General features: G+C 39.9%; 1 protein-coding gene across 1 annotated transcript in view; it reads right to left on the reverse strand.

The window, feature by feature from the left end:
- The window catches only part of col11a1a (collagen, type XI, alpha 1a), an 82,724-nt gene that overhangs the window by 7,434 nt on the left and 60,495 nt on the right, over positions 1-14,795 (reverse strand). The window contains 14 exon segments of the mRNA XM_051940660.1: positions 422-529; positions 1,337-1,390; positions 1,945-1,998; positions 2,314-2,337; positions 2,339-2,422; positions 4,360-4,413; positions 7,350-7,403; positions 8,309-8,362; positions 8,483-8,536; positions 8,942-9,049; positions 10,994-11,047; positions 11,573-11,626; positions 11,817-11,870; positions 11,951-12,004. Of these exon segments, the coding sequence (XP_051796620.1) occupies positions 422-529; positions 1,337-1,390; positions 1,945-1,998; positions 2,314-2,337; positions 2,339-2,422; positions 4,360-4,413; positions 7,350-7,403; positions 8,309-8,362; positions 8,483-8,536; positions 8,942-9,049; positions 10,994-11,047; positions 11,573-11,626; positions 11,817-11,870; positions 11,951-12,004 (864 nt within the window).

Here is a 14,795-nt window from a genome sequence, read left to right on the forward strand (position 1 = left end):
ATGTTAGATGTCTGATTACCACAGTGGAAAACAGATAAAACCAAATTAGAATAACTAAACTTATATCCACTTTCAAGGCTGTTTAAGAAAAAAGGGACCTAAAGAGTTGAGCTTAAACAACACCTCTCAGGCATGTGAATACAATTTTGACACTACCATTTTTTATCAATTTGTATGAGTAATCCAATGTGTCAAAAGCTACAATCCACAGAACATTTCCTCACTGTTTATATACTATAAGTAAAGAGATCTGCATTGCAGTGCAGTTGAATCCTGCCTTTTTCAGTGGACTTTAATGTACGGCAAGTGGGTGTAGCAAGACCTGTGGGCACAAAGGAAGGGCAAATGGGATAAAAATGGCAAAAGGTGGAGGGCAAATGGCCTGTGGATCAGTGCGGGAATGGAGTCATCAATCACTTACACCGTCGCCCTTGCTACCAGGAGAACCCTGAGGTCCAGGCAAACCGCGGTCTCCCTTCTCTCCTTGCTCACCAGGGGGTCCAATCAGACCGATCAAACCTGGGTGACCCTGCAGGATGAAAAGAAATGCACACACAAAGAGCAGTCAGAGATAACGCCAGCGTCCCTTTGCGTACTCAAACTGTAAAGCAACTGCACACATGTCTGACAAGGGCAACATTATTTTCTTCCACAAAGCTGAAATGCACATGGGAGGCTGTGAAGGGTGAAGTTTCATTACAGCACAAATCCTCAGGGATTATAATTGAAATGTCTCTTCTACAGCAAGTACAAAAGAACTTCTCTCGAACTTCAAAAGCGACCGAGGCAAATTCACAACACAAAGATGATGACTTTGAAATCGGCAAACTCTAACCAGGCCCAGAGATTTGACAGCATTAAAACACACAAAACGATGCTTCCATTGTGTGCTTGAAAATGGTTCTCTCTCAAGTCATCATGTCAGTGTGGGGGAGGCAATTTAGACAGAGTAATGTGTGCTGTCTGAATATCCTTTGCAGTTATATTCACCAGCAAATTTGACAGCAAAGAAAATAGCAAGATTAGACAGATTAGTATGATACATCACGTTCCCATATTTAATTCTGTTGAGATGATTTCTCTTACAGCAGCAATGACAAAAACTAATTTGGTGTCCTAAATGTTTATATGAGACCACATTGCTGTTAATGCTGCTTTGTTATTCTAAGATGTGTTGTGTTTTGATCATCTGCAAAGTCGTGGAAGTTGTGTGTGAGTTGTAACCTTGACTAAAGTCTGAACCAAATCACGGTAAAAAGGTTCTTGTTCACAGCCTATCTGGAACCTGAGAGATGAAACAGACTGCAATCAAAGCAGGAAAAAAGGCAACACTCACCTTTTCACCTTTAGACCCAGGGTCACCTTTCAGGCCAGGAAGACCAGGAGGACCCTGCACAAGAAAGTTAAAAATCAATTTCACAGAGAAAAGACAATAAACAGCCAGACAATGTGAAGAAGGCTAGAAAGACAGACAGTTGAAGTAGAAAATGGAAAATAAAGACAAAGGAGCATGAAAGAGAAGGGAGAGAAAGACAAAAAGATCAGAACAAGAAGTGTCAAAATGAGAGGAGCAAAAGAAAAGGCTGGAAAATCCTAAATTTTACAGAGAGAAAAGCAAAGCAAAAACACAAGAGATAAAACCATCCATTAGACTGCAGATGCCATTGATGGGGACAGTCCATCTTTTTAGTAAACAGGCAAATCCAGACACAAATGAGATCTTTAATAGCAACTCTGTTTCTGTGTGTTCAGTACTGTGGGACTGTGTGTGTGGAATAATTTCAGCATCTTAACTTAGAAACTGGAAGCAATAGGAAACCTATAGCCTACGGGAGCTCTGTCAAAGTGGAAATAAATGCTCCTTCCAACAACTCCAGCTCTAGTTAGATAGATAAATACTGATAGTGAGAGCGAGAGAGAGCAGATGATACTATGCATACTAACCATTGGACCTGGTGGACCATCCTGTCCTGGGGAGCCGGGCAGCCCTTGTTCACCCTGTGAAAAGCCATTCAATAGTAGTGAGCATTATAGGCTGCTGTATTTTCTCTGGTGTGCCATTGATTTTCTGTGCCCAACACAATGATTAATAGCCCAAACAGGGAAGAAAAGTGTGCTGGAATAAACAAGTGAAACTAAAGTATAAGCCAAATGGGAGTATTGATTATTCCATGAAGTCTATCATCATGCTTAGCAGTACTCTCCTATGTGTGTACACTGTGGGTGTGTGTCTTCGTCTGAGTATGTATGTCTCTGTGAGAGTGGAGTTAAACCTATACACATGTAAAGTTCAATGTTGTCGCTGTGACTTACAACAGGGCCAGGGATTCCGCGTAGGACCCTCTGGACCAGGCTTTCCTGCGGGTCCCTGTGGGCCTACAGGTCCCGTTTTACCAGATGGACCCTCGGCACCTGCCTCACCCTGTATGTGGACATACAAGTGTTGTGAATGCATGACATGCTCTGTACTAGACAACACAGTTTAGGTATTTAAGATTACTGTAATAATGTTAACAGTCTTGACAAAGCAGGGTTCACTAGATGTAAACTAGCAACGTAAATATTCAAATTTGATCACGTACACGCCAATAAGTAGTCAGTTTAATCAGTCTAGCCATCTCTGAATCCACTAAACCCATTGTTTATTAGAAAAGGTAAGTAGGTAAAGTATTGCTATAAGAAATCACCAAACTTAATCTCAATGTTACACATGAACTAATCATGTATAATGTGGAGTTTAATGAGAAAATTTAAGCAAAAGTAAGCTTGTAATCAAAAAATGTAATCTAAATCACTTTATTCTTTAAAATAGACCAAACGTATATACAGTTAAAATAAACAAGTATTGTCACTTTGTTATGCTGGAGGGATGACATTTTGACTTCTCTCTACTTCTAGCCATGGTTGTGCTGTTTCAATAGAGGCACAGGACTTTAACCCCCCCCCCCCCCCCCCCCCCCCCCCCCCCCCCCCCGCCCTAAAAAAACCCCATAAAAATAAAAATTAACCCAATGTCTGTAATAATATGACAGGAGTACATAATGCCCCTAAAATGCTTGGGTTCGGAGGGTTAAAACTGTCTTTAAATAGCAAATAAGTAAAAAAAAAAAAAAAAAACTTTAGATGTCTATTGTGCATTTGAGGTAACTATAGCCAGTGAGCAGGTCAGAAAAGTGATGCAGTTGGTTCTTGACAAAAATTTGAATACTAATGTATAATAATGGCATAGGATATAGAATATATAAATAAAAGATAATAATAGTATCTGTTAAAACAATCTGTATGTGTGACAGCCTTGAAAATCTGCAACACAAAAACAACCTTTGATATCCTGCTCTCAAGCTTTTTGGAGTCTCTCCGCACTTCAGAGTATTTCTTTTTCTTTTTATCAGAACTCAGCTGCAGGCTGCTGTAAGTTTTAAATTATGCCGAGACACAATGCAGTGTGTAGATCGGTCAAATGGGGACGAGTAAACAAGAGTCTGAGTTATCTAGTGTTCCTTTCCTTGAAATTAGGTTCAGAACAGGCACAAAATTTGATGGTAGTAATCCTGGTATGCTTTCATTTGAAGTTCATGAGGAAATCAGGATGGCCACAAGGTCACCATGTCCAACAGCTGAATACTGACTAACTGTAATCTGAAGCACATCACTATGCAAAGAGACTGCACGGAGCACATGGAAATAAGATATCAAATCTGAGCTTTGAGGTGCTTAAGATTACAGGCTTACGGCAAAGCTGTCAGAATGACTTTCCTGAATTTATTACAACCACTGTATAGTCCAGCTGCAACGCTTTCAGTCAGATGTTCAAGATTTAGCACTGAGATAATCAAGAAGATTAATGATATGTTTCATTAACAGCTGTATTCACACAACACAACTATTAAACAAAGGCATTAGTGTAAAGAAAATCTGGTATTCTGATGCATGCACCAGCTGATGGTAACTGAATCTGCTTTTATGCAAGAAACAGAACATAGAAGCAAGTTTAGACTCTGATAAAATGGGGAAACTGGTGTAAAACAAGTGCAAACTCAAGAGAAATTTCAGTATATTCTGATTCAAACTAAAAAAGAAAAAAGCCTGGTAATTCTGCATACCTGAGGGCAAGACATAAATAGCGTTGACTTCTTTTGTCGGCCTTGAAATTAAGTCACAGAACAATGCAAGAAACAAGTGAATCTTAGTTTTACTTAAATTGGCTGCGTCCATAAATTTCCATCTAATCTGCGATGGAAAATAAATTACTTCTGCGTTTTGTGCTTTTAATCAACAGTGTGGGTGCAGCGAGGGGGAGGACAGCCGAGGACTTGCTGAGATGGCTCTACTTTGCAAAGGATGAATTGATTTTCTTACCTTGGCGCCCTTCTCTCCTTGCCTGCCCTCTGCTCCAGCAGCCCCCGGAGGTCCCTGAGGAGGAAGGCAGGACACTGTTTCAGCATTCCAACAACACACATAAAACGAGACTGTACAAACAAGTGAATGTTCATCATTAACCCCAAGAAAGAAAAAGCAGCTCAGTTATTTACTTGTTGGAGCTTTTTAAATGATGGACCACAGTGCATTGTGGTGCTGTATAAAGGCTTTGGTCCCAAATAAAGAGTGATCATCATCATTTGAGATTTTGCTGAATTATCTCCCCGGCCTTTTGGTGTTTTAGTTAACTTTATTAGATTCATATTGAACAGCTGTCTGGCTTCTAAAAAACACTTCGTGGGTGGTGTCCTAAAGCAAGGAAGATAATTAAATTTTATCAAATGTGCACTCTTCAGTTATGTCAAGATACATCAGTGATTTGCCTTTGTCTGCTCACACAGACATATAATCAAGCAGCCATGGAAATATCACACAGAAAACACACACAGGCCCCTTCAGTCACGCCAGCATCAGATAGGCCCGTCTTTTCTTTCTGGTCAGGCACTCCAAGGCCCACAACAATTTCTTTCAACTCCACCTTCAGTCTCCCTCTTCAAACCTGCTCTTCATCCAAATTCCACTCTGATCTGGCCGACTGCAGGCTGAGTGCTATGACTGAGAGCCTATAATGTGAGCTCGCCTCCTGTCTTGGAGCTTTCATCTTCTCCTGATGTGTACCTCTTGATCAGCACCAAGAACCATTTCAACCGTGGGTCAATATACAGCAGTCTGAGTCAATGTGTAGGTGTGTTCTTCTTGTCAAGGTCACCAAAGACCTTTTTGTTGAACAGCAGTGTTATGTGTATGAAGACGCAGATTATTACTGCTCCTAATTGGACCAAATTGCTACAAGTTACTAAGACAAAAGGGGAAAAGAAGTAAGTAGTGGCCTGAACCCAATAGAAAGAATTAAAGCTAGATGAGGTTAATACCCAATTCCATATTCCTTATTTCACAAAGCAATGTTGAATACATTTCCAGTATTAAGGCATTAGAAAACCAGACACATTGTGGCTATGCTTAATATACTTATTAAGAACCAAAGGCTGTTAAAGAGACATTTAGAATAGTGGTGACTCTCTTTTAACAAAATGCAGAAAAGACACAACAAGGTCAGCAGATCCCAAATAACTCTAGCAGTGGAAATATACATTAAGAGGAGCCACCTGTCGAAACCGCGGATCATCTTAGGCCCCCCTCCTTTGTTGAAGTGATTAAAGACCTCTGTGTGATAAAATAACTCTTTTCCTTACCATAATCCCTCGGCAATTTAGGTGCAGCGTATGCTGATACCATGCTAAATACCTAGAATATAAATTTCACTGGGCACATTAAAAAGCAATCAACCTTGGTTTAAAAATGCATGCCATGTTTTTTCCCATTGGGCTGAGCCTTGGTGCCTTTCTTTGAAATGCAGGGAGTCACTAGAGATTGTGACTTTTCTTTCAAATTCAGGAGAATAGCTGCTCATTTTCATGTGGACTTTGAGCTTCACATCATATTGGAAATATGTTAATGTTCCATCTCTGGTGTGTGCATTCAAGACAGTCAGCAGTTTACTGCCTTTGATGCTTCACACAGACATCTCAGCTTCCTAAAGTATGTAAAGGACATCTGCTTACTGGGTGGAGCGAGAATGAAAGACGGTAACTTTTAATGTAGTATAATGTATTTATCTTAAGTTTCAAATAAAGCAGAGACCTGATTCGGCTCTTATAATATGGAATGTCAGCGGGTGGATGATCGACATCTTCAACAAATAATGCATTAAAAGGATTAAAGGTTTTATTTTTATTTTCCATTTTTGGCGGAAAGTTGGGGTTTTACACCCTTAAAGCCAACCTTCTCTACTCATAACCTCTTAACAACTTTACCATGTCCATGTTATGCTATATTTTGTTCTGACTGTCAGTCAAGCAGCGATGGATCAATAAAGTGTCAGACCTACTATATATCCTCGCTTTCTCCCACTGCCACAAGGTACGTAATGAGTTTTGGACCCCGTCAGCTCTTTTTTTCCCCAGCCATTTTTTTTAGCAGGCCTTTTCAATTTCTTACTAAGAAATAAATTGATTCATGATTTTCACATCCCCCACGTTCATTTCTCAATGGGCTTTGAGACAGCTTTTCTTCGCAGACCAGCGTAATGCCCTTGACCCCTTAAATCTCCCACTTTGTTTTCCCCACTCTACATTTAATAAAATGAATCTCTCCTGCTTTACTGGTAAAATTGAGTTGCTGAGGAGGAGTTGCAGCAGGCTAGGCAGAAAATTGTCCGCTAGCTAAAGGGGCAGTGTAACAATGCCAACAGATACACACTCCCTTCATCTATTTAAAGATATGGCTAATACATTTGACACAGGCTTGTTGAGTCATGATTTTAACAATGACAAAAGTGTTGGTCTGCAAGAAAATTTCAACAAGCCCTCAAACTCATACGACACACAGGTCGTATGTATGTGCCCTGAAATACGACCATGAGAAGCGCATTTTAGGTTAGCGCCCCTACGGGAGACAGGAAGGCATTACGGGATTTAATTTTGCAAAACGGCTTTTTCCCTCACTTTCGCAAGACGGGTTTAGGGTTATGGTTAGGGTTATGGTTAGTGTTAGTGTTAGGTCAAAGTTTGTTCATGGTGACGTTTCAGCTGAAGACACCGGAGTATCGATATTACTCAACCACTAGAGGTCGCTTAACGTCAAAACGTAACACTCGGTCGTAATAACGGCGTGTCCAGACGACCTGTGTGGTCGTTTTTTCAAGGAGGACAGTCTCGAAAATTTACATCAAAACAACTCACTTTTGAAATGATAAAACATCAGCAATGGGACCATGTGATTAGTGGACATGGGATTATTGCTGGAAGCACACCAGTGATGCATATGCACAAACACTGCAGTAAAATGAACTTTTCAGGCTGCAGACTTACTCTCTTGCCAGGTGGTCCGGGTGGGCCAGCTTCTCCTGATGGACCTGGAGGTCCCTGAAAACAAGCAAGGAAACGAGCAATGCAGCATGTTGTTAAAACACAACACTTTGTATTAACAAATTAGTTTAAGCTCATATAAATGTTGGTGGCAGTACAGCATGGTTAACTAAACTTCTGCCAGATCTGTCTGCCAAAAGTACAATAACACAGACAACATTTGGGAATATTCAACCCCAGGATAGTCCCTGTAAGTTAGGCCAAAATCCAAAGTTTAATGAGCCACTGTACTGTTTGAAATGATACATATTGTGCTCCCTGAGATACTTTCATCCAATTATCTCCGACTTGCAAGCAATCAGAGCAATTTTTATAATTTCCCTTGTAAATATTCCAAGTACTAAAAAGTTGTTGATCTTCTTTTTGGATGGCTGCACAAATACATACAAGCACAAAAAACACAAGGATATACAGTATAAATCCTTGTGGTATTTGTGCAGTTGGGCTCCCTAAAGAAAAAATAAAATGCATCACATATTTAGAGTAAATAAAAGATTTTCTACATTTTTCTATGACAGTGATAAAGGTTCATTTACAGCCTTAAAATCAGGAGCTGCGATTCGCTGCACTTTAACAGGGACAACACATTACTTTTTGGCTTTTATTTCTAATCAGACATAATGAATCTACAAAGCAGATGAATCCATTTATCCTGCACTCAAGAGTATGAAGTAAACATCATGAGTTAAAATGCTGCAGTGTAAATTATTTACTCACTAAATATGATTACAGCTTTTACTGGAGGCAAACTTGCGGTGGACGACTACATCATAAAACAAATGAAAACAAGGCTCATTCATACACACTGACAAAGTACCCCTCAAGTAAACTGCATACGGTACACAATATATACTCATGCAGTCATTGCTCAGTCCAAATAATGAAACGTGTCAACAACTTACTGGTTGACCGCCTTCACCATCCTCTCCCTTCTCTCCTGGATCTCCATCAGTGCCCTGCAAAAAGCAAAATACGCACAACTGACGATGACAATATCTATCCAATGCTACTACCCTACTGTTTAATGTATGGATTTAATATGACCACCAAACAGGGACCTATGTGGTTCCACTTACAGCAACACCTGGCTCTCCAGGAGGGCCGGGGTCTCCAGGGAATCCAACGGGACCCTTCAAAAGAGAGAAATGAGACGCATCAGTGTAAAGAAATGAAACCTGAAGCACTGCTGCTGAGACATGATTTCCCTGGATACAGGTATTAAGGACATGGTGAGTAATTTAGACAGTGATTTAGTTCTGGTGTACCTGGTTACAATCGCTGAAGGTAATTTGATGGGCTTAATGATGATATTGCAAATCCATGAGAAAAGGCCTCACTGCATCCCATTACCATGCCGGCATAAAATATAATCCTCCTCAATAAAAAGGCTTTTTAGCTCACGAATATGTTCTAGGATAAAATTGCCTGCCTTAAGGCAATAAAAGATAGTTCCTGTAAAGCGGTACATTTTAGCCTGTGTGACTGAACACTGGAAAACCTCCTCTACAGATCTTGAGAGTATTTGTTGGACGTACAGGGTTACCCTTTGGACCATCATCTCCAGGGGGTCCTTTGGCACCAGCGGGTCCAGCAGCTCCAGGGGGGCCGGCTTCTCCTTTCTCTCCTCTTTCACCTTTAGGTCCCTATAGTGATGGGGGTTAGGGGAGAGCATTCATTATATCTGTACCACAAGAGGCATTTTTTTTAAAGAGCCTACACTGAAGTGAATGGAGCGATAAAAACAGACAAGCAGTCGGAGGTTGCTGAAAGAAATTGGACCCGAAAGTGATCTCAGTGCTCGTAACGGAGGACAGCAACCTCAGATGGTCAACACTGCTGATAGAAAATGACATAAGAAAGTCTATATATGTTTTAAACACCATGTGCTCTAAGGTATGAAGTTACCATGTCTTCACAGTGGACATGTGCAATATGTTGCATTGTAAAAATAAGTGAATTTGCTGGACCCATTGCTTCTGTTACAGGAAATTTGTGTTCATTTTTGTGCTGATTCAATGCACTCTCCCTATTTCGTATGCTAAAGCTCTTTTTCTCAGGAGCATGAAGGATTCCAGCACATTCTCTGTGATAGGGCGCTTAAGATTTGAATTAGAGATTGTCCAGAATATTGTCGATTTCTCCCCAGGATTTGTAGCAGTCAGCTGTTTCTGTGGAAGCCATCATTCAGTGGGATGTTGTTCCAGATGACAAAAAGAGATCATTCAGTTTCATGCTTTGAAGCTCCATTAAACATTTGGTTAAAGGCAACATTTGAATCAGTTTATGCATTTAAATTTGCAATTGTATTCCAAAAAACACAAAAGCTCTTTTTGCAGTTTTGTTAACATTGGCATCGTAGTATTACTATTATTAACATTATTTGATTTTTGATGATTAAATTAGAGTTTTTGTGTATCATGGATGTAGTTGTTAATGTACGTATGCGTATCACTGTCAGTGTTTGTGTGCCTGTTTTTTAGAAGTGATCAGCAAAGAAACAAAAGTTTGATATTAGAAGTATATCATAGTTCCTAAAATGTATTTACACGTCAAAACAACAACACGGATGCATACAATGGGAACTTGAGTGGCACGGTGACTTTGGAAATGTCAGTGACAACACATTAGCAATTAGATGGGAGACTAGTAGGGGACATTATGAACGCTTGTATTCATACTCCTTTGCCACTCCCTCTGGAAACAAGCCATCTTTTCAATCTGCTCTTGTAACTCAATAATGATGAATGAGGGCAGCAGGCATAATAGAGCCATCAATGATGGGTGTTTTAATGAAAAGAAAAAAAGTATCAAATTGTTGAAAATTTGTCTGGCAACAACAAAGCATATGGGTGCCGTAAATTAGCAAGCGATGCTTTAAAATGAACTCTGGCATCCAGTATAACAAAATAAAAAAAACATGGCAGTGAAGAGCACTTGCAGAAGTTGTAAAGTCCTACACAACTGCCCCATTGTAGAGATATAAAAAAACGCAAATCACAGTTTAGACTGTGGCTGTCTGGTGGCTTGATGTCAATTTGCTTCATTGTGGCTGCAATCATTGTTCTTTAGGACAGAAGCACCAGGCATATCCTCCAGGTAATTATGTGTTAAGAGTCTGGGAAGAGACTCAGGTTGGCAGGCTATGTGGACATGGGGTGCAAAGCAGAAGGGCCATGCTGAGATGAACTACCAGCCTAAATGTGAAGAGCAATTATTTTCACGGTGATGAATACACAGTGTCACACTGACAAAAAAAAAAAGCTTCTCCTTAGATTGGATTTTGTTCAGCTCCTAAAGCAGTCTACTAATGTTGCCGTTTTCCCAGGGATAACCTCCAGATATACATGGTTGATACTGCTACCGACCTTGGTGTAGCAAACATTAATTCTGCAAACTGTGGTGGTGTTCTACATAAAAGTTTAATCAAATGAAGTTTTTAGACTGTTTTCAAGTAGAGCATGAAAAATAATTACGCCAACACTGGGTGGTATGATGTGAGCGAACATCGTGGCACGAACATACAAAACAAAATACAAGCTTAGAATATTTCTGCCACACACTGCACTACAAAAACACAGCTCACTTACCCCTGTGCCTGGCTCTCCAGGTGGTCCTGGGTTTCCAGCCTCACCTTGCTCACCCTGTGGTTAGACAAATGTCAGTGCCTGGACAAATAAACCTTCAACTTGCTGTATACAGAGTTTCCAAATTCAGACTATGCATTTTAAACAGTAATAATAATGCATAACAATTAATATTAACAAAACCCATTTAACTCAAGGAAGTCTATAATTATAGTGGATTACTAGGATGTTAAAAGTTACTGCATTCCCGAGTGTTAGTAGCCATTTGTGTTTCATATTCCAGGGTCATATTAACAACCATGGCACAACATTAAGTATTTATAGTGCAGCCTTCTGCCAAATGGCAGCAAAATTAACAAATATTGTTGGAGGTGTAGTAAAACAGACACTAATAGTGTCAAAGCTTTAACTCAGACAAAAAGGCTGAGCATATGAAATGAACAGACGTAGATGATAACAACAGTGGGCAGCTGGGTGGTCTGGAATAAGCTGGAAGGTGTGAGGAGGCAATATTTCAACTTCACAGCTGAACATCATACTAAGCAGGCAGAACACCCTGGGGAGCCATGTTCTGAGTCTTACCTTCTCACCCACAGATCCCATGGGGCCTACACCACCTGGAGGACCTTGTGGACCCTGCAGCAGAACATAAAGACAGAAATGAGTCATCATTCATCAGCTGGGAGAGAACAAGGCTTACAGTGTAGTATGGGTGAGGTGAAACTGTTAACATTAGGTCACAGAGTTGCGTGGAGCAGAACCTTTTAAATATATAAGCTATATATAATGTTTTATATACACACTGTCAACAATTGGTCATACGTACATCAGCGCCGCTTGGACCCTGAGGACCTCTGGGACCAGGTGGACCAGGAGGACCCTGCACAACAGAGTTACCGTCTTGTTAAGGTGCATTAATGCATTGTAAGAATATTTGCAAAAACTGAGTGAGTCTCTTACCATGGGCCCGACATCACCGTTCTCACCCTTTTCACCTGGAGGTCCAGGAAGCCCCTGAAGACAGAATGAAATTAATAATCATCTACATTATCAGAAAAGAAACAATCAAGGACAAGGAGCTGCTGCATGAATAAGCAACAACATTGTTAATGACTTAAATTGGTTTGTACTGTTAACTGCTTCACAACAGCTGATGTCGTCTCAAGTTTAATTTGATATGTGATTTGAATGCTGGAATACATTATAGTGATGCACTAAAATATTAAATGTATCTGTGAGCCAGAACTTGTGTAAATTAATCATTTGAATCCACATTTTAACTGCTGTCAAGTTCTAAGAAAGTGTACAGCATGAAAATGCTTGATTTAGGGCTTTCTGCAACAGCTGCTGTTTATGAGGAATTGTATTAAATCGCTTCACACATATTGTAGGAGCACAACAGTGGTTTACAGCCTCTTTCGAAATACTAAGGTGATGGCGTCGTGATTTCATTCTACAATTCTGTCTCCATCTCTACAAATAAAAGTGTGACAATAACGAAGCAAGTAAGGCAATATTAGTCTTCTATTTGTTTTCCTGTTGCAGTCACTGTCATGCACAACTTTACTCAATAGTGCAAGCGTAACTCCAGTTCACTCATGCATGTTAAATGAGCAGCGTGGCCAAGACCTCATGTGTGTTTGATCCCTGACATTTCTACCAGTAATTGCCATGATTAAACTGCTGTAGCCTTCGTTGCCCTCTGTGTGTGTCTTCTTGATTTGAAGGTAGCTTGTCATCAACGTAAGGTTGCAAGTGAGGAGATCAAAGAATTCATTCCTCTTCCCGAACCTCAAATACTCACAACACTGGTGGGAAAAAAAAGAAGCCTTTGCTGAGTGTTTTAAGTTTATGTGTGCACTGCCCTATCCCCAAGTGTGTGTGTTCATGCCTCTGTTTGCAAGTAATATCATTGGGTGCTAAGTGTGTGTAGCTGCATGCTGATTCCTGCCTGCTGAGAAATATCATCTGTGTAAAGGTCTCCTCTCGTCTCAGCTCGTAAGCAGTGCTGCTAATTATGCAGCATAGCAAATGTGTTCAACGAGGAAGAGACTATTGGAGCAGGTCAGTCCATGCAATTAATTGAATCGCGATGGGAAGTGAATTACTCCCAATTAAAAGTCCATTGAATACAATCCTGTGGAGATAGGATAGCACCTTGGAATGATAAGCAGTAGTCTATGTAATTTCATCAAGAAAATGACCCCAAACGCGGCAGTAAACTCCTAACGTGTTTAGCTTAAGAAGTTGATTGCAAATAAACAGATAATTACAAACAAATGGGCTACAACTGTGGGAAAGGTCCTACCTCGTTAGATTATTATCATGGTGCAACAAAACATCATTAAGGGTACTTGGAGTTTATGTGTACATTTTTGTATCAAGCCGACCAGCTTTTTAAATGACCCTAATATTTTCAGCGTGGTCTATACTCTACAGCTCAGCAACTATGACCTTGGGTGAGAATTACTCGCATATAAATAATCTAAAATGCTGCATATCAAAAAGAAAAATGTATCACTGGCGATAATGCCTTCTGCATTATACATACTGACAAGCCTTGTAGGTCTCTGTGAATTCTCTCTGAGGGCTGTAGACATTGCATAGACAACCAAGGCAATGATAAAAGAAGGATAGTGCCCGCGAATAAAGGTGAGAGGTGTAATCATTACAGGTCAAAGCTAGGTCACCACTCTATTCACCACAGAGCCAATTAAACTGCATAGTCAACTGTGTCAGTTCAGTTTGGGTGTCTGCCTTTGTTTCCACTGTAGCAGGGTCTGAGATGAAGGTCGCAGCGTGGCTGTACACAGTTTAGAGGTAAATGTGGAATTCTGATTCTTACATATGTCATCATTACATATTTGAGGGAGGAAGAATATATTTCAGATTGCTTTATTGCGCAACTCTAATCCATACAGATCATAAATGTCAAAAAATTATGCTTGATTAAATTCTATACAAAGAAATTATTTGAGAATAAATCTATATAATGACTAGGTTTAAAAATAAATAATAAAGGATAAATTCCTATTTTTTTTTCCAGTTAGTAGAATGTAGTCCTCTGTCTTTAACCTTTTTTGACTCACCTAGTAAAATGTGAATATTGTGTGGCAAGGTTATTATTGAGTACGGGATTGCAAAGCAGCGACTGCAGATGAACTGCATGGCATGTCAGCAGGACAGAAATGAATATGAATCACAATAAAAAAAGCATATAAAATTAATTACAAAATAATGCCCTAAATTCATAATTGTACTGTATGCTATTTCTTTCCAGCTTTACATTGCTAAAAAAAAATCATTATGAAGCTAGAATTGTGGCTCATAGAGGACGGAAAAATTTAACAATGAGTTTCTCCCCATTCAGTGTGACAGCTACAAGACCATGAAAGAAGAATTGCTGTCACCTAACAAGTGAAACAGTCAAGGTGTGGTGGCAATATAGTGGAAGCAAGCCTGAGAAAAATCCTGGAAATGTGACACCTTTGATCAAAACCAGCTGGAAAATGTGACAGCGGCTCATTTGGTCACAGATTTGGGACGTCCACTCAGGCCAATGTGGGCATCCGCAGCATACTTTATGTGGAAAATAATTGGGGAGGCGACTTTGATGCATGTCATATGCCAAACAATTATGCTAAAATGGGATTTTTTTTCTCTTGAGAGAATAATACAACATCTAATATTGATCCACATTGCTTCATTTTGTGTTGCTTCAAGTTTTTGACATTAATTCAAGAAAAGTTCTCAAAGGAATGAAACAGCATCAGAAACAAGGGGCATTAAGAGGAGAGTAGTTCTT

This window comes from Acanthochromis polyacanthus, chromosome 20 (genome assembly GCF_021347895.1).
Source record: "Acanthochromis polyacanthus isolate Apoly-LR-REF ecotype Palm Island chromosome 20, KAUST_Apoly_ChrSc, whole genome shotgun sequence".
In the NCBI taxonomy this organism is placed as follows: domain Eukaryota; kingdom Metazoa; phylum Chordata; class Actinopteri; family Pomacentridae; genus Acanthochromis; species Acanthochromis polyacanthus.